The following is an 18,486-nucleotide window of genomic DNA, read 5'->3' as shown; positions in this document are numbered from 1 at the left end:
TGAAGATTTAGAGTAGTGGTTCTCAACCAAGTTGAGTGGTTCTCAACTCAAACCAAGTCCCACTAGGGGCCACGGCAAACTTCCAAGGAAACCATCAAATTATTTAAAATAAGACAAAACAGGCTTTAAAATTAGCTAAAAACAGCTAAAAATCAGGATGTAAGCTGGCATCACATTTATTAATTTAGTTGTTCCCTTTAACTGTTAAAAAAATAAAAATTTATTTTAAATTTATTTAAAAAAAATAAAAAAAGACTGAATTTGTATTTAACGTGATCACAATTTAATAAAAACATTGTAAGTTACTAATTATAACCCCTTCATTTCCACGGTTATTCAAACAGCGAAGAAATGACAAAAAATTAGCAAAGAACATTTACATTATCACTTCAGCATGAGTTTAAACATTCCCAGAAACTCCCGTTATAATCAATGAAGCTGTCTATACTGTGAATTGAACACGACAATCTTACTTACACGACATTGTACATACTTCTGCACGATGTTTATAATGAGTGAATTCAGTCAGCCAGGGCGCACACTGAACAAAACTCTGGTGCTTCAGCGATGACTCATCTGAACGTCTCTGATTGGCCATTGTTGCATTCATAAGCTCAACAGAATCGTGTGTGATTGGTTATAATGCGCAACGCTGTTAAACGCGTAAAAAGAAATATCATGCAACATGAGCAGATCTAAATTTAATGCCGTAATCCATACTTTTCATTTCATTTTCATCTTCACTTTAATCGCGACATTTGTAATAGATTTAGTTTAATTGCACAGGAGCACATTTGTCCAGTTTGGTGGCATTTGCCCCAAGCCCCCGTTAATTTCCAACCCGTGGCCAGGGGAAGGGGAACCTTGCCCAGCCTTGCTCCGCCTATGCACCCACCCCAAAAATGTCGTCATTTACTCACCCTATAAAGGAAAAAGGACACAAAAACACCAAAGAAGTAGTCCACATGACTATATATTCCAAGTCTTCTGAACTTACTCAATCGCGTGTTCATGAAAGAAGAAATGATGTTTGATTTGTTAGGGTTAGGATTGTGAGCCAATCATGAATCAGGTGATTTAGTTCACAAAGCCCCCCTCTGAATGATTTGTTCATAAATTAGTCATCCTTAACTTTTCACAGCAGTCGGGTTTGGTCCCTTCAGTGAGTGATCCTTATTTCTTAACCTATGTTAGTACAACATACTGTACATACTGTACACAAAGATGAACCTGTTGACACTTTTAAAGCATAGGCTAATTTTACCTAGTCGTATAGGCCTATGACTTCCTCTTGCAGTGGCCTATGCCTCTTTGTCAACTAGACTAGAGAAACAGTCCAGACATTTTCCACAAATAGGTGGTAGAGAGTGGTTAGGGCGTGCGTGTTAAGTACATCTTAAAAAGTCATTTCAGACAATAATGGGTAGTAGTGTGTGTTCAGACGCCCTCTTCTTGCACAATTTGACGCTGCAGAAAGAAGCGAGCCTGGGCTGTCTGTCCTGTTTTCAAGCTCAGCCAATCCTCTATGTGCGAGGGGCTTCAGCATCATGATATTTAACACACCCACCCTGAACATACGACAGGGGTATTTCCTCAAGCGCCTGTCAACGGGCGAGCATCACCTTCATATGAGCTGGATGTTCAGCAAGAAACGCTGAAACTTTCTCCAAAGATCACATTTGTCGACGGAAGGAGCTGCGATGCCACACTTTCTCGAAACCTGCCAGGACTGCCATGCATCTCGTCGCTTTCAACGACTGAACAGCTTCGATTTGTACCGGATAAGAAGAGCGAATGAACTTGTGCAGCTGTGAAAGTGATCTCGCGCGTTGTGTGAATAGCGACAGATGTTTTCTCCGTACACTGAGGACCGCGGCATCGCGAACACGCACTTTTGTGGATAATTTCTCTGACGAGGCTTGACTTAATTATAGGCTATTTCGCAAATATCTGCAGCTATTAAATGTTAAAATAGAATAGCCATTGTGTCGGAGATTGTTCTCACGTCTCATCAACTGACTGCACGGGAGGAATTTAATCGCGAGCGCACGTAAATAACGGGATTATTGTTTCGCATGGATGTGGATGAGCGCTTTGCTATATAAATCCTTCTTTCTGCCCTTAAACTGGCAAATGAAAACGAAAACGTTCCATGTGTTCTTCTCATAAAATCGGGAGCCCGTGTTTTATATACTGTTGGCGATGTAGTGCGCTTGCTCACTTTTATCCCTGCCATTCCAAACAAGTCTTTTCTCGAACAGGAGCCCCTGAAGATGATCCTCTTTCGAAAATTCCGCGTCTTGATTCTGATGGTGTTTCTTATAGCCTGCTCTATGCACATTATGATAGACTTGTTACCGAAACTGGAGAGACGGAGCAGTAGCGCGTGCTCGTGCTCACACACACCCAGCGAAGAGCCGCAGAACTGGGCTAAGCATCGAGCCAAGCCGGGATCAGAGTCCGGCTGGCCTAATAAACACACACTCAGAATACTTCAAGACTTCAGCAACGAGCCGAACTCAAACCTGTCCTCTCACTCGCTGGAAAAGATCACCGTTGGGGAGAGATCCGAGGCTCTGAAAAGATTTGAGCAGTTGACAGGTGACGAGAAGAGGCACGCGACACGGGACTCTACCTTGAAGAACGCAGTTGTCAAGGGTTCGAGGCTCTCTGCGCTATTTGAGCGTCCTTTATACACCAGGCCATTGCCTCCTTTAACAGACGAAGACACTTTGTTCAATGTCAACACCGATATAAGATTTGACCCTAAAGCTGCAGAGAACCCAGAGTGGTAGGTTGAGAATCTCAGTTTTTGTTCTGTCTCTTACACATTAAAACACCCGCAAGACTCCTAAGTGCCTACAAATAATCATGTTTTCCCCAAATAATGTTGATTTCCCAATGATGATGATTATAATGAAAAGGTAAGATAAAAGTGTGAACAAAATTATTACAGTTTTTGATATTATTATTATTATTACAAATATTATTATATATTTTTTATTATAATTATGCATTTGTTCTTGAGAATGTAAATTAAAACACCTCATGGGGTTCAGAACAACATATGAGTCATCTCTGAAACAGCACAACATTCATTGCATTTGGGACATGTCTTTCTGTAGGAATGAGGAAGGTAAAGATGGAAATTATGCTCCTACGGTGGAGATGTCCTCAGATTCCTACCCAAACTGGCTCCGCTTCCACATTGGGATCAACCGGTATGAGCTTTACTCCAGGCACAACCCAGTCATTGATGCAATGCTGAAGGATCTGGTGTCACAGAGAATTACCAGTGTTGGTAAGGCAATATTTGAGATTACACAATAGAAGGATTAGAGTTAAATCTTAAATGGGAAGGTGATTTTAGGATTGCATGCACTGGTACTGTTATGATGCATGCTTTGAGTGCAGCATCATCTTTTAGTGCTGCTCTTCCTAACAGATTTAAATAGATTTGTTGAATGAAGTTTCTCCAAGATAATGGTTAGACTCTTCCTGCACTCTGGCTGCAGATGCATCAATAAAATTGGTCTGAGATTCATTGGTAGTGGATTCCAACAGAGTAAATGAACGAGAAGAGCGTGCAATTTAGACTTAATCAAACGCCATGCTGTGGAAAAGTATCTCCTGCCAGGCAAGCATACATATCGTCAAGTAGACTTGTACTTGATGGGTTGCATTTATGTGAAGCCCCAAGGTCAATATCTCAACTTATTACACAGCTCTCCTGAATACTTGATTCTGATTAGACGATTGCTGTATTCTGTGGTCAGAATATTTTTGTATAATGACCACTAAACTGTATATTTGACCAGTGTCCCTGGCAACCAATATCTCTCACATCAACACAAGCTTCTCTGCTTAAAATGATAAAATAATTCCTCAAATCAATATTTAATGTCCTTTTATTTACTTATTTACTAAGTAGCAATGTAATAAGGGAGATGATGTACAGTAACCCAGTCATTATCACAAAATAAACCCATTTAGCATGATCTAAGCCCCTCTGGTTCATGTCGGGGTCTGGATTTATTTTGATTTATATTGACTGGTTGACTGTACATTTATTCCTCATTAATATACTGTTTAGGGTTTCTAAGAACTCTAGAAGAAAGTTGCATGTTAATCTGCAGTGATAGCGATCTTTAAAAAACTGGCATGGCACAACAAGCCTCTTAAGTGACCCAAGGCGGTGTTTTCCTTCATCTGTTTGTGATTGCCTGCATATTCATTACAACACGCTTTTTAAAAAAAACGTCTTATCAGCTTCCCTAAAAGGACTGCGTGTATGTCCAAAATACACTTGTTGCCTTTGTTTTTTCAACCGTTTTTAATCAAATACAAGACAAGAACCATCTGCAATGACAGGAAAAATAATTTTCTTAATTGGATTTTCACATTGTTATTGCTACTTGCATAATGAGTCTTATCTTAAATGGTTCATTGTAAAAAGGCTTGATATGAAAATTTAGCATCACTCTTATTCTCTCTGTAGCAATGAAATCTGGAGGTACGCAGCTGAAGCTCATCATGACATTCCAGAACTATGGCCAGGCGCTCTTCAAGCCCATGAAGTAAGTGATACAGTACGAGGAAAATGATGATGCAGTTGTTAATTTCCCCATGGTTAATTATTATGTTTGTGTAAACATCTATAATCTTGGCATCAGTGTTTTTTTGTTTTTTTTTACATTTTTATTGGTTACTGCTTCTATGTTCCAGGTTTAGAATATGTCTGATTGTCTTAAGGGAATTTTTCCTGTTCTATATAGTTGTCTATACCCTGTTATTAAATCTTCTGACGGACACCATTGTGTGGTGCTTTTAGCTCAGCTGCTCAATTCTATTTGGGTACGTCTGTTATTATAATCGGGTGATAATATGCTCGGATCAGAGCTATTGAAAAAGGATTTATAGTCGTCGGCATAGTGATCCACAATGGATGGATCATATCCCATTTGAAATGTAGGTTACAAAGGGAGGGAGGTTGTTTTATGGATTTTGACAACCCCTCGGGGCAAATAATAGTTGCCTCCCTGTAATTTTTCCGGATCTATAAATGGCAGCAAGTAAATCTTTGGTGTCATTGTCAGATTCAGAGCAGCAGCCCCTCCATTTGCATGCGCCTTAATTATCGGTTTCACAGACACTGCTTATGCTTTCTCTGGCAGATTAGTATTTAATGTCTTAGTGGTCTCATTGCTATCATTGAGATTCACTCCGTTTCCTCAATGGTTTTTCATAGCACCAGTTAAAGAGTAATGTATACAGGATGTGGGCCTTGGTGACTGAATCATTACTAATGTGCCGGTCGACCGTATGTCCTGCCAGCTGAGTGCCTTTATTGGCCATGAAGCTGGTGTTCAGACTGCAGACATCCTGTATTCATAAAGGCATGGTTTAGCATCGACAGACTTTATTATGAGATGCTTTTCCGTGTGTGAGTTGATCAATACTCTTGAATTTTATGTAGATGAATGTATAATGCCCATGCTGTTTTTCTGTATTCTGATAATTTTTTCAGAATTAAGGAAGCCAATATATGTGGCACATAAATATGTCCCAGAGGTTCAGAGATGTTCTTGGGGAGTATTTAAGGAGAGATAGGAACAATGGGTCTTTGGTGACAAGAAGCTGATAAATGTTATTAGAGAGAGTAGATCTGAACCCAGCCTGCTCCTGCTATAATTAGCACAGACCAACAAAGGCACACTCATTTCTTCTAGCCACAAGCTAAACACTTCACCCCCATCTTGCTTTTTGAGATCATCTTTTCTCTTGTGCTCTCCCTTTTCACTGATAGTTTGCAACCCAGGACTTACTCGACCTTCATTTTGTAAATAATTTTTTCACAAACTGATTTGTCTACGTGCTTTCCATACCTTCTCTGACGAGTCAGGCAAGGACGTGTTCTTGCAACATGTGTGGTTTAGCAGAACAAGTTTCTTTCGTTTGATTCATGCCTGCATGCCACACACTCAGATCTTCCTTTCTTACTGTACAGCCTGAGGAAATTGCCTAATCAGCTTTAATTCTCTTAATCATATTAAAGGCAATTCTATCATCATTCACTTACCTTCATGTCATTCCAAACCTGTATGATTTTCTTTCAACCGTGAAGCACAAAAGTGAATGTTTAGAAGAATGTTCACGCTGCTCTTTTCAACAAAGTGAAAGCAGATTGTGACCAGGGCTGTTACCAAGGTTATTTTCGTAAACGAAGACTAAAACGATTGATGAAAAAACTATTTCGTAAACTGAAATAAAATAAAAACGTCAAAATAATTGAAAAACTAAAACAAAACTAAACTAACAACAGTTATTGAAAAACTAACTGAAATAAAATAATAATGATCAAAAATAAATAATCGTTTTTGTAATATATAGTAACAGTAAATATAGGCTACATTCATACTAAATATCTCAACACACATAATTGGATATGATATATATGACGCAACTTTAGTAGATTAATTTACTAAAACAGGATTGACTGCTTTCTTTGGCAAATATTTGTATACTTTTACTATCCAATCAATCTCAGCATGTGTTAATTTTGTGTCGCTATATGTTTGCCTCACTAAGGTTAATTTATGCCTACGTCTGTCTTTGGCCTGCGCTCTGGAAGTGATCTGTTAATTCTGCTCAACTTTAATTAAAACTGAAACTAAAACTGAAACTAAACTATATAAAAACTAAATAAAAATGCGTTCACAAAATAAAAACTAAACTAAAACTAACAAAAATATGAATGAAACTAATAAAAACTAAACTGAATTTTATAGCAAATTTGAAAACGATATTAAAATAAAACGAATGTAAAAATTCAAAACTATAATAACCTTGCTTGAAAGCAAGGAAAGAAAAAAAATGAAGAGAAAGAAATGTCAGCATTTGAATATTTGTACTTTGCAGCAGAGAATGGTTGACATCTGATTGAAAAGAAAGCACTGTACCCTTAGTAGGGTGCATAGACTCGATGGGATTCCTCTGCTGTCTTTACAGAAGGGAAAACGGCATCAATTTCTTGAAGTGGTGGCGCAATACAAGTCACGAATAGTGAATTAATGTGAAAATAGCACAAAAGGGAGGTAAGATCATCTTCATGCAACACGTTACAGAATAAGGCATAGACCCTGAAGACTGGCACTCCACACAGTTTCCTGAATTGATTTCAGTTTATTCCCTGCACAACCCATGCCTTTAAATTTGCATTCAAAGGCCATATTAAGGAGCATTTGCCGAATATTGCCTTATAAATAGTGAATGCCAAAAAAAAAAAGAATGTTGCAATTCAAGAGGATTTATACATCAGTACTGCATGAACATTGAAAATATTCAGGATACAGCCACAAAGCAGCAGAATTTGATTGTCGGTCCTAATTTAGAGTGCTAAATACAATTACATTTACCAGGGTTCACCGCCATTCAGAACTGATCTGAAGAAGCCTTTTCAATTACAATTCAATTCAAGGAATTTGAACCTAAGCAGCAGACAGGATGCTGAATTGCAATTTAAAGTTGAATGTAGAGAAGTAGAATTACAACCAGTCTTTCTTTGGCCTGCGCTCTGGAAGTGATCTGTTAATTCTGCTAAACTTGAATTAAAACTGAAACTAAACTATATAAAAACTAAATAAAAATGTGTTCACAAAATAAAAACTAAACTAAAACTAACAAAAATATTAATGAAACTAATAAAAACTAAACAGAATTTTATAGCAAATTTGAAAACGATATTAAAATAAAACGAATTTAAAAATTCAAAACTATAATAACCTTGGCTGTTACACTCCATAAATAAGAGAAAACCACCATAAAATGGTGAAGGGGGAAGGTGAATAACAATTTAAAGGTCATATGGTGCTTTTTAAAAATAATTTTGAAAGCTTTACAGTCCATAGTTGCCATTCGCTTTCATTGTATGGAAAAGAGCTGTCACAAAGCCATGCCTAACATCTCTATTTAAGATCTCCAGAATAAAGAAAACCATACAGGTTTAGAACAACATTAAATGTTTCCTTCACTTATTCATTTGTAGCGTGTGTTTTTGGCAGATTTAATTTGGGCTCCTGAAAACTGGCTAGATTGTTAGATAATTCACTATGATCATTTGATAGAATAAAAGCACTGTGATTGGTCTCAAAAGCAGGTAATTTTGTCTGGAATTCTTATGTGGCTTGTCAGCTTAAGCATCTGCTTAAGCAGAAGTACTTAGGCTATTTAACAGAATTAATTAAACTCTATTGATGAATGTGTGTGTGAGTGAATTAGTGGGTTGACAGATCAGAGGGGTTCATAGTTTTTTAAGAACTTCCACAGTCAAGGTTTAATAAAGAAAAGATACAAGAACTCAGTGTAGGAGAGGCGAGCGCTTCTAAATGCATCATTGCTCAAGCACTATTTAAAGATAAAGGAGATTTCAATAGCAAAAAGACGGGCATAGAGGAGAAACAATAATGTACAGTATGTGGAAAATAATGTGTTTTTTTAACTTTAAACCGCATAAACACATTTCATTACACCAAATACACAAAATAATGTTCTTTTTAGCAGCATCATATGACCCCTTTAAAGGCTGCTCTCTGAGGCATGAAATGCTCCAAAATGGATCTTCCTCTGTCCTGAGACATAGAGGCAAAGGGAGAACAACACAGTTGTTCTCATCTGCTTGTGTTGTTTGACATCTTTTTGTAAATATCACATGATAAGCATACGTCTAGCACAGACTTTGAGCAGTGATTCTTAAATGGGTTTGCTTGACCCAGATTGGTCCGTTGGAAATCCAGTGTTATTTCAAGTACCAATATTGATTATTGTAAAAACGTTAGCAGAAATACCCTTAAAATCAAATATTAAAATGTGTTATTATTACTATGAGCTGCATAGGTCCAACAATATGCAAAATGATTTAAAAATTGTATTTTAATTTATAGGTATCATTTTTGATTGTCTTCATGTTTCGACACAAAATAATTCATGGTCGACTCAAATGAAAACTATTCAACATAGGAACATTTTTTTACTAGCCGTAGTTTTGTTCTTGGCTTTTGGGGCCTATTTGGTGTATTTATTTTGTTAGCCTAACTATGGTTAACTATACAGTTAAAGTTCATTTTATTATATATAGTTTTTTCCCTGTTGTTCACATCCACCAGTTGAGGACTACTGGAAGAACATCTCACACAGCTGCATGACTGTGGGTCTCAGAGAGATTGAATGAAATGAATCAGATGAATGAGTGTTTGCCTGTTATCTCTCACTCATGAAACCTCCATTAGTGTTGATCCACCATGTAGCTGACTGCAGCCCCGCTTCCTCAGAAGCACTGACATGCTTCATCCATAATTAGCTCCTCCCTGGTCACACTAGACGGGATTTTTGGACAAACATGCTGTCATTGATTAAACTAATCTGATGAGTCATTCCGGTGCTGCTCGCTTAGCTGTTTGACAGATGAGAGATGCTAATGTAAAATTTATGCTAGAGGTATGAATTTCACCACAGACGGTACAAGGAGAAAGAGATGGGCCTCTCAATGGGAATCCAAATGCTAAATGGAAGTCCCGTCCCTCAAGACAAGAGATGTTACAAGAGCCAGCTTTTTGATAGTTGTTTATTCTAGAGCATCTGTGTGCAGAAGTTGTTTTAATACAATATACTAAAAATGTATGTTTACTATAGTTAGTAATGTATATGATATATTATATTATGATATAATATAATTATTTTTGAGAGTTTTTTTAGAAAGAGTTTGCTACTATTTAATTTACTTAATTAAAGGATTTAAATGGATATAAGGAAATAAAGAAAAAATACAGAAAACAGTAAAAGAACTAGAATAATTTTTAAAAAGTAATCCATTTGCCATTTCCATATGTTGCAAATGTTTCCTGTCTCATAAATGACAGTTTATTTTCAATTCAAAGTGAAGAAAGTTGCGTTGTTTACATCACTGGATATTATTTTGTCTATCTTATAACATTTCTATTGTAAAACAGTTAGCCTATATGAAATGTTTATTTGTGTGCATCTTATCTCACAATATAGGCCAGTGGGTATCTGAAGTAAATATCAAAATAAAAGCTTTTATTTCATAATGCCTTGTTGAAATAAAGCCAAAAAGTAGGAAAAAAGCTCCTAGCCACCTTCCTGAGAAGCCTTATGCTGTGCAAACTTTGGAAACTTTTGAAAGTGTTTGCTGTAACATTAACTAGGGCTGGACTGGCACTGAAAATAGCCTAAGCCCAATTCTGGCCCATCACAACCCAAAGCAAATAATCCCCCACTAAATGTATCACTTATGCATATAACACAAACTACTGTCTGCTGTACTTTCTAGTGTGTGAAATGTTTACATTGAAAAGGTGGCACAGTTAAATTACACAACAAATGAAAAAATCTATGAAGATGAAGTGTATCATTTTTTTATGTTCAAATACAAATACTTTCTTCTATCCCAGATTTATATAAATAAGTCAATTGTAGGCTGACATCTGACAAATGTTAACACTGCAGTCCTGAGCATCCCAAACACAGCCACATGGGCTTAATCAGTGAGTTTGTGTGGGACTATCTGCTTGGTTGACCAGTAGCTGACTGGACAAAGTCACTCGACCTGTCCATCTGAAAAATACCCAGTGGCATTAACATGTCTTTATGCGTTTTGTTTATGCCGTTTAGTAGCCACAGGATCTTGCTGAAAGCATCTTAGTTATTCATGTGGTTTATACTAATGCTAGATTTTCAGTCACAGAAGCGTGTGCTTCAGGGGTGTCTGTCATAATGCATTACTCTCTGAATGCTCTGAGGTTTTGAGTATCCACAAGGTTAATGATATCTACCCTGACAGTATAGTCTCCACAGATCTGTTCCTATCGAAGATATGACTCTCGTGACAAAATCTTCCATAGTACAGAGTCAGACCAGAGCTCACTCTTATTTATAATGCTTCTGCTTAGTTCTTGCCCTGTCTTTATCAAGGCCTTTGGCAAGACTTGTAAAAATGGATTCACATCAGCTTAATGCACCATGAAATTCTAAAACTGCATGTAGCTTTAAAGCATTTATTTTCTTAGTTTTTAGTTGTGTTTACAGTGTTAATTTACTAGAGAGAGGTAATCGATTTGACCAATATTGACATTTTATGATATTTTTTTCTACTGAATTGATAATTGATTCTTTAGTATTGAGACCACTGATAAATAAAAAATCTTTTAAAAAATCATTTAGTGAATCTCTAAAGTTTTGCACAAAACAATGCCCATGTGTGTTCAAAAAGATGTCTTCACACGTGAAGTAAATTAACCATTTTTTACAGCCATTAGTTATCAAGTAAGAAACATGTAACATTTTAAACTTAGCATTGAGGCATAGCCCAAAACAAAAATTAAAATAAATATAATGGCATAAATAGGTGTCATTTTGCAGTCTAAGTGTGTGTGTTTTTATTTTATTTTATTTTTTACTTGTTTTGAGTTATGTCTAATGGCTAAGTGTTATTGTATATAAATATATATAATGTACTCATTATACATACAGGCTAAGTGTTATTATTAAATAATAATAATAATAATCATAAAAATACTATTTGTAATGCATGTTATTTATTTAGTTGTTTTGGTCCAAGGATTTTGAAATGTATTATAATTAACCATTTATTTTTTCAATTGGCTGTTTTTTCTTTCTTTTTTCTATCAGTAAATCTCTGTTATTTAGTGTCTGTCTGTTGGTGTAGTTTTAAAAGCAGAGGGGCATATGAGCAGCAACAGAGTGCACAACAGCTCAAACGGGTCTATTTTATAACCTGTAGTTACTGTCAGTCGAGCACCTTGGGGAATAATTAGCTGATAATGAGGCACAAGGTAAAATACTGTGTTCACAGTTGTTAAAATTCTTGATTGTCACTCTTAATTATAACAACACAGGCGTTACATGCATGATTTTATCTCTTCTCAGTAGGACAAACTCTCTAATTGGCCCTTAATGTCTCAGAGTATCTGAAACATAACGTTGAATTTAAGAGATAATTGGGGGACAACAGAATGCACACAACTGGGGGACAACCGAGTACACAATGCTAACTCTGCAAAGCTGTGTAGTTCACTGCAGTGTGCTGCAGCTTATGAACTCAACCGAAGCTTGAAGACATCTGTTCTACAGCTTAGAGCGCTACTCCGTTTTCTCTTTGCAACTCTGGGATAGCTTTCAGATAGAGCTGATCTGTGGAGGATGTGGACCGCTCGGCTGAATGGCCTTGACTTTCCTCTTTACTTTCTTCTCACTTGTGTTGGAGTAACAGTGAGGCTGGGTAGACAAAATAGATGATGTAACTGGCCTTGGATTCAAATGCCCACAACTAATCTGTGTTAGCAGGCGGACTCCCTCCCTCTTACCCTGTCTCTCACTTATTCTCTCACATTCTTTATATTTCTCCTTCTGCCTCTTTCAGGATTACCGCAGATACTTGTTTGTGTTGTGACAAGCGCTTCACTATATCCAGGTAAAGCACAGTGCATTGTACCTCTTAAGCCTCTGCATTGGGAGCTCTCTGCTCCTGTCCATAGAGTTTCATAGTGAAAGATCAAGTGCAAAGAGAATAGCATCGCGGGGTCATTCCTACACTCTCAGAAAAAAAGGTACAAAAACTGTCACTGGGGCGGTACCCGTTTCAAAAGGCACACCTTTGTACCTAAAGAGTTCATATTGGCGCCTTAAAAGTACATATTAGTACCTAAAAGGTACAAAAGTGTACCTTTTGAAAAGGTACCAGTACCACCCCAGTGACAGCTTTTGTACCTTTTGTTCTGAGAGTGTACTGTGCATCATATATCTTAATATATTGGAACTCACAATTTTTAAGGACTGAATTCATATTCATAAGTGAACATGGGCTGAATTTTTGATTAATTTCACCACTTTGCTTTGAGCGGATGCCACATGTCCCCAGGTACAGTCACTTCTGACATGAAAAATGTACAGTTTATTAAGAAATGTTGATTCAGCTTCTAGAATAAGAAATATTCTATCTAGAATATATATTCTAGAATAAGAAATTTTCTTTATAGAATATCAAGACAAGATTTTTTTTAATGTTTTTTATTTTTTAATTAAAGAAGTCTCTAATGTTCACTAAGGCTTATTTGTTTAATCAGAAATGCAGTGAAAATAGTAATATTATAAAATACTATTACTATAACTGTTTTCTTTTTAAAATATTTTTACAAATGTAATTTTTTCCTGTGATGGCAAAGCTGAATTTTCAGCAGCCATTATTTCAGTCTTTAGTGTCACATGATCCTTCAGGAATTATTCTAATATGCTGATTTGGTGCTCAAGAAACATTTTCCTATTATTATCAATGTGGAAACAGTGTAGAATTGAACAGCTGTGCTGCTTAATATTTTTGTGGAAACCATGATACTTTTTTTTCAAGATTTTTGATGAATAGAAAGTTTAAAAGATCAGAATTTATTTGAAATAGAATGTTTTTGTAATAATGTGAAAGTTTTATCTGTCATTTTTGATCAATTTGATGTGTCCTTGCTATAAAAGTATTAATAAAACAAACTTTGAACTGTAGTGTCTATATTTTCCCCCTCGTCTTTTGTAATAACCCTTAAAATAACAAATATGCCAGGAAGTGACATCATTTCCAGTGGATAAAACAACAGCACAAACATCAGTTATTAGCTATGGATTTTAAAAATGGTAATGTTCTGTTGGTTTCTCATTCAGTCTTGTTTGATTAAATCACACATAATATAAATTTGTAATGATAATATCAGCATTTAAAAAAAAAACGTTAAAAATACGTTAATACGTAAAAAAAAAAAAACTTAAACAGTTAAAAATATGCCAAAATGAACTTGACACTGTCATGCAAGATAAGTCCCAATCTCTCACTGAGCAACGGCTGACTTTAGCTCTTTATTTCCATCCTGTTAATTTTATTGCCAGGTCAAAATGAATAAAGTGTAAGTGGCTAAGCTTTACCAGAGCATATTTTTTTGAAAGTCTGCTATACCCTTTTATAGAAATACTTCCTTAAATTACAACTCAAATATATTAAAATTTAGAAGTCAAAGAGTTCAAACAGTACTGCATAACAGAAATGACCCAACAATGGATTAACATCTGTTAAAACTGAAGGAGTGACAATTGTCTGTGTTTTAACCCAAGGCATAATTTTTCTAATGGGCTGTTAGACTGGGAGATGTAGGCTAATGACTGAACAGCACTAGAGCAGCTTGCAGGAGCCCATTGATCTGTTTACTCAGGATTGCAGAAATAGGCAATAGACCTGAGAAAACATGCGACATAAACCCCATTTGTGGTACAGCATATGCAAATATGAGCTTTGGAATCCAATTTTTGGTTGATGCACATGGTTTTGTGTCTAAACTCAAACCATGCAAAACAGCGTGCAGCCATTATATTTGGGCATTAGAATAATGCTGTTGCTCAGTTCGAGGATTCAAAGGAAATGGCTTTGTTAGAGTTCCATTGAGTATTCACGTTTAGACACACCTTCACAATGGTCAACGCCCAAAAAGCTCTCATTGAGAAACTGTCTCAAAGTTCTCCATAATCCCTGTTTCCACAAGCACAGTCCCTTCTAAAAAGCAGCCTAACCAACACACACTATATAAGCCTAATGAATCATTCCAGGAGTAAGATGTATGAAGTTCTTTGTTGGGGCAGAAAGTCAATGAAAACTCGCACTGCAAGCTTATATCTCAAAAAAACACTTTTCTGTATGTATGCACATATATATAGAGAGAGGAAGATGCAGGATATTGCTCTATTGTCTACCCTTCCACTATAATCTATATAGCCTGTAATCTACTCGCTCTTCAGAACGGCAGTATGCCACGTACTGCACTCTACCAGTGGGACCGCTGAGGTTTTCAGAGCTTGCAGCCTAGCAAATGTGTTTGTGTGTGTGTGTGTGTGTGTGTGTGTTTTTCTTTCTTTCCCCTGTCTTTTGTGTCTATGCTCAGGGAATTATGAAGGGAACTTCTACATAACTGGAAAATATGAACTATTCAAACCAAGCCAGCATTAAAAGTGTAGTCAATCCAAGCTTTCTCTCACAAACTTGTTTTTCCCCCCCTCTATAAAACATCTCAGACTGTTCCTATAAATGTTTAACAATTTCAATTCTGGCACTGCTTTCCGCAGTGTGGCCGATATATTTTGACCCTTTGACCAAAGCTATATTTCATTGTGTGAGTACAGAAGCCTTTGTCTCTTTTAGTCTGTTCTGATTTGATTACAGTTGTCTGTCTTTCTTCACAACTATAAAAGAATCAAATAAACCTGGAATTTTTCACGTTCAATACAAGTTAAGTTCAGTCATTTGCATTTGTGGCACAAAAAATGTCCCTCCTTGCCCTCCTTAGCAAAAAATCTTGGTTACAACCAGTGTTGGGGAGTAACTAGTTACATGTAACGGCGTTACGTAATTTAATTACAAAATAAATGTAACTGTAATCAGTTACAGTTACTAAGAAAAAATGTGTAATTAAATTACAGTTACAAGTGATGAAGGATTTTGAAAGTCTGACAGTGTTGAGCACTACTGTAAGGTTAACCCTGCATGATGTTAATGTTTGAAAATGATTAACAGTTGCAAATAAACATTCATTAGAAATTTTACTTTAATTTTACTTTAAGTAATTGAAAAAGTTACACTACTATTACATTTTAAATAGGGTAACTTATAATCTGTAACCTATTACATTTCCAAAGTAACCTTCCCAACACTGGTTACAACTAGGCACTTAAAATGCCAAACGTTAGAATACTCACTGTTTCAATGTGTTACAACAACAATCTAAAATCTAATTCAAAATCTAATTCTATCTAATGCTCAATCAACAGCCACAAATACTGTTGAATGTTTGTATTTAAAACTTGTATTGAACCAGGAATATTCCTTTTAAAGCATTGACACTCCTGGAGAGGAAGCCCGTGTGTCTAAATGAGGAGTGAAAGCAACGACTGTGAACACCAGTGTTTGGTTTACGTAAGACTGTTGTAACCAGGGCTGGGCCTTTTCTTGCCCTTTAATTTAAAGAGCTCTGCTTATCAATTCTCGCTTTACTTTTCCACCCACTAATTTACCTAATTTCATGGTGGGATGCTTACCACAGACTCAGGGAGTTTTTATCCCTGTTCATTGCTTACGGCTGCATTTTACCTGGGCATGATGTTTGTTATGGGGGCTGGAAGGAATACTAAAATATTACTCTGGATAAAAGAACTGCAATTGCGATGTGTTCACTTTTCAAACAGAGAGCTAATGTGTGTTTATAGAGAAGTGGTTTGCATTAGTCTCAATCAGGTAGTCTGCAGGAGGTCTGCAAATTACTGTTTGATCTAATCTTTGTGGAAAAAAATCTAAATATGTATTAAATTAAATACAATATTACAACCACTTTCCACGTTCAACCACTTTTTCTAATTCAGCCTATTATGAAGTTCGTCCTTCACTGATTAAACTGTAGTTTAGAAATTACATTTAAAATGTGCAAAAATATGACTCTTTAAATATGAATATTTAAACTACTTTGCAATGTGACTATCATAACAAATGAAAATGCATTAATATGGTAGTTTATGCATTTTATTATAGGCCAGGTTTAAAATGTGACACTCAAGTTTATACATTATGTAACAGGGGGTCTCTAGCTATCCACCAAAGGGGACGTGGATCTCAGAAGGTTGAAGACCCCTGATTTACAATAAATGATTTGAACATATACAACAAAGGGATGCTGTTTTTGCAATTAAGTATGAGAAAATAAGAAAACATGTCGGGCACAAGTCAGGCCTTGCCAATGCTGTTGCCACCAACAGCCAGACCAAACTGCAGCGGTATAATTACTCTAATTGTCTCTGCAATAAATCTGAAGCCAGACATGAAAGAATTCAGGAAACCAAAAAATTAGGTGCCTACTTTCAGATAAATGAGGCCTACGATTAAATAGATGCAAATATAAATACAAAACCAGTCCTAAATGAAAGAAAAGAAGTTGACAAAAAGATTGAATCCAATATTTGGTGATAATATAGCATAATGAGTGAGTTATAAGCAATTTTTTGAGGTCGGATCATTTTTGCCTGGGAACACCACAAGTGTGACTTTGTGCCATTTTGTACAAAATAAAAGCATTTAAAAGCAAATCCCTGATTAAACATTAAAGTACACTAGTGTGATAAACAGTACAAATTTTCATCAGTTTTTATTTAATATTGTGAAAATTATTCATAAATAATGCTGTTTTCACTCAAAAAATGAGGTGCCTACTCTCAGATAAATGAGGCCTACGATTAATCAGAAGCAAATATAAATACAAAACCAGTCCTAAATGAAAGAAAAGAAGTTGACAAAAAGATTGAATCCAATCTTTGGTGATAATATAGCATAATGAGTGATTTATAAGCAATTTTTGAGGCCGGGTCCTTTTTGCTCTGTAACCTCGTTAGTGTGAAAGGGTTCTGAACACAACACAAGGGTTAATTATACGCAGTGGGGACCAAATAAGCACTTAGCAACTGAAAGATGTTTTATATAGAATTTATCTAGGGAACGTTTGATTTTAAAATATTGGGAGGAACTCTTCAGAAATGGTGTCTCTTCAGTTTGTTGAAGTGCCAAAGCTTAAACCTCAATTCACTTCAAAAGACCTTTTAAAACGGTGGCAAACCAGGAGACCGTTTTCTTAATCATTTCCAAGCACTCGAAAGCTGATTGATTTTGCATTTGAAACGCTTCCTGTACAATATGTTGTTGTCATCAAGAATTTCAGTGAGCAACAGGTCAAACAGTAATTAAGTCGGGCATCAGGAAACTAGTCTTGAGGGGTTTTTTCCCGCAGTGGGACAGAGGAGGCTTTCTGATGCAGGTGCAGTGTGCTGTTGGCTATTGTTTGCCTTCTGATTACTCCCCCTCAGGGCCTGGGGAAGAAGGAGGTGGGGTGGGTCTGAGGAGTGGGTGTTGACTGCCCGCCGATGGGAAATGCACACTGTAGCAGAAAAAGGAGACAGCGGGAGACAGCAAGGGGTGGAGTCTGTAGTTCAGTTTCAAAACCTAGTGAGCTGCCTTGCTGTCTACATAGGCAGCTGCCTAACAGAAATTGAGCCACATAAGTGACTAAGGCTACGTTTACACAACAACGGTGTAGTCAAAAACGGAAAAGTTTTTCCCTTGCGTTTTTAAAAAGTTTCACGTATACACGAAACTTTGTAACTTTTTAAACGTTTTCAAAACGATTCGCGTTTATACATATCCGCGAAAACGCCCAAAAATGCTGTATTACGTATGCCAGGACAGTAGGTGGCGCTGTCACCTTGTTAGTAAACAGTACCTATTGGGAAGTGAAGATTATATGTTGTAAATGATGCGTCTCCACCGTTGGTTGTAATATTGGTGAAGTAAATCCACACTTTGCTGAAGAAGCGTTAGCAAACTCTTGA

General features: G+C 36.5%; 1 protein-coding gene across 1 annotated transcript in view; it reads left to right on the top strand.

Annotated features, from left to right (window-relative positions):
* Nucleotides 1–2,186: 2,186 nt before the first annotated feature.
* The window catches only part of LOC107731385 (extracellular serine/threonine protein kinase FAM20C-like), a 42,477-nt gene continuing 26,177 nt past the window's right edge, over nucleotides 2,187–18,486 (top strand). The window contains exons 1-3 of the mRNA XM_016542440.1: nucleotides 2,187–2,791; nucleotides 3,126–3,301; nucleotides 4,499–4,577. Of these exons, the coding sequence (XP_016397926.1) occupies nucleotides 2,274–2,791; nucleotides 3,126–3,301; nucleotides 4,499–4,577 (773 nt within the window). The 5' untranslated portion in view covers nucleotides 2,187–2,273. The remainder of the gene's footprint in view (nucleotides 2,792–3,125; nucleotides 3,302–4,498; nucleotides 4,578–18,486) is intronic.

This window comes from Sinocyclocheilus rhinocerous, unplaced genomic scaffold (assembly GCF_001515625.1).
Source record: "Sinocyclocheilus rhinocerous isolate Xijiao unplaced genomic scaffold, SAMN03320098_v1.1 scaffold1390, whole genome shotgun sequence".
In the NCBI taxonomy this organism is placed as follows: Eukaryota; Metazoa; Chordata; class Actinopteri; order Cypriniformes; family Cyprinidae; genus Sinocyclocheilus; species Sinocyclocheilus rhinocerous.
Note: the sequence above shows the minus strand (reverse complement) of the source record. Positions and strands in the feature narration are given on the sequence as shown.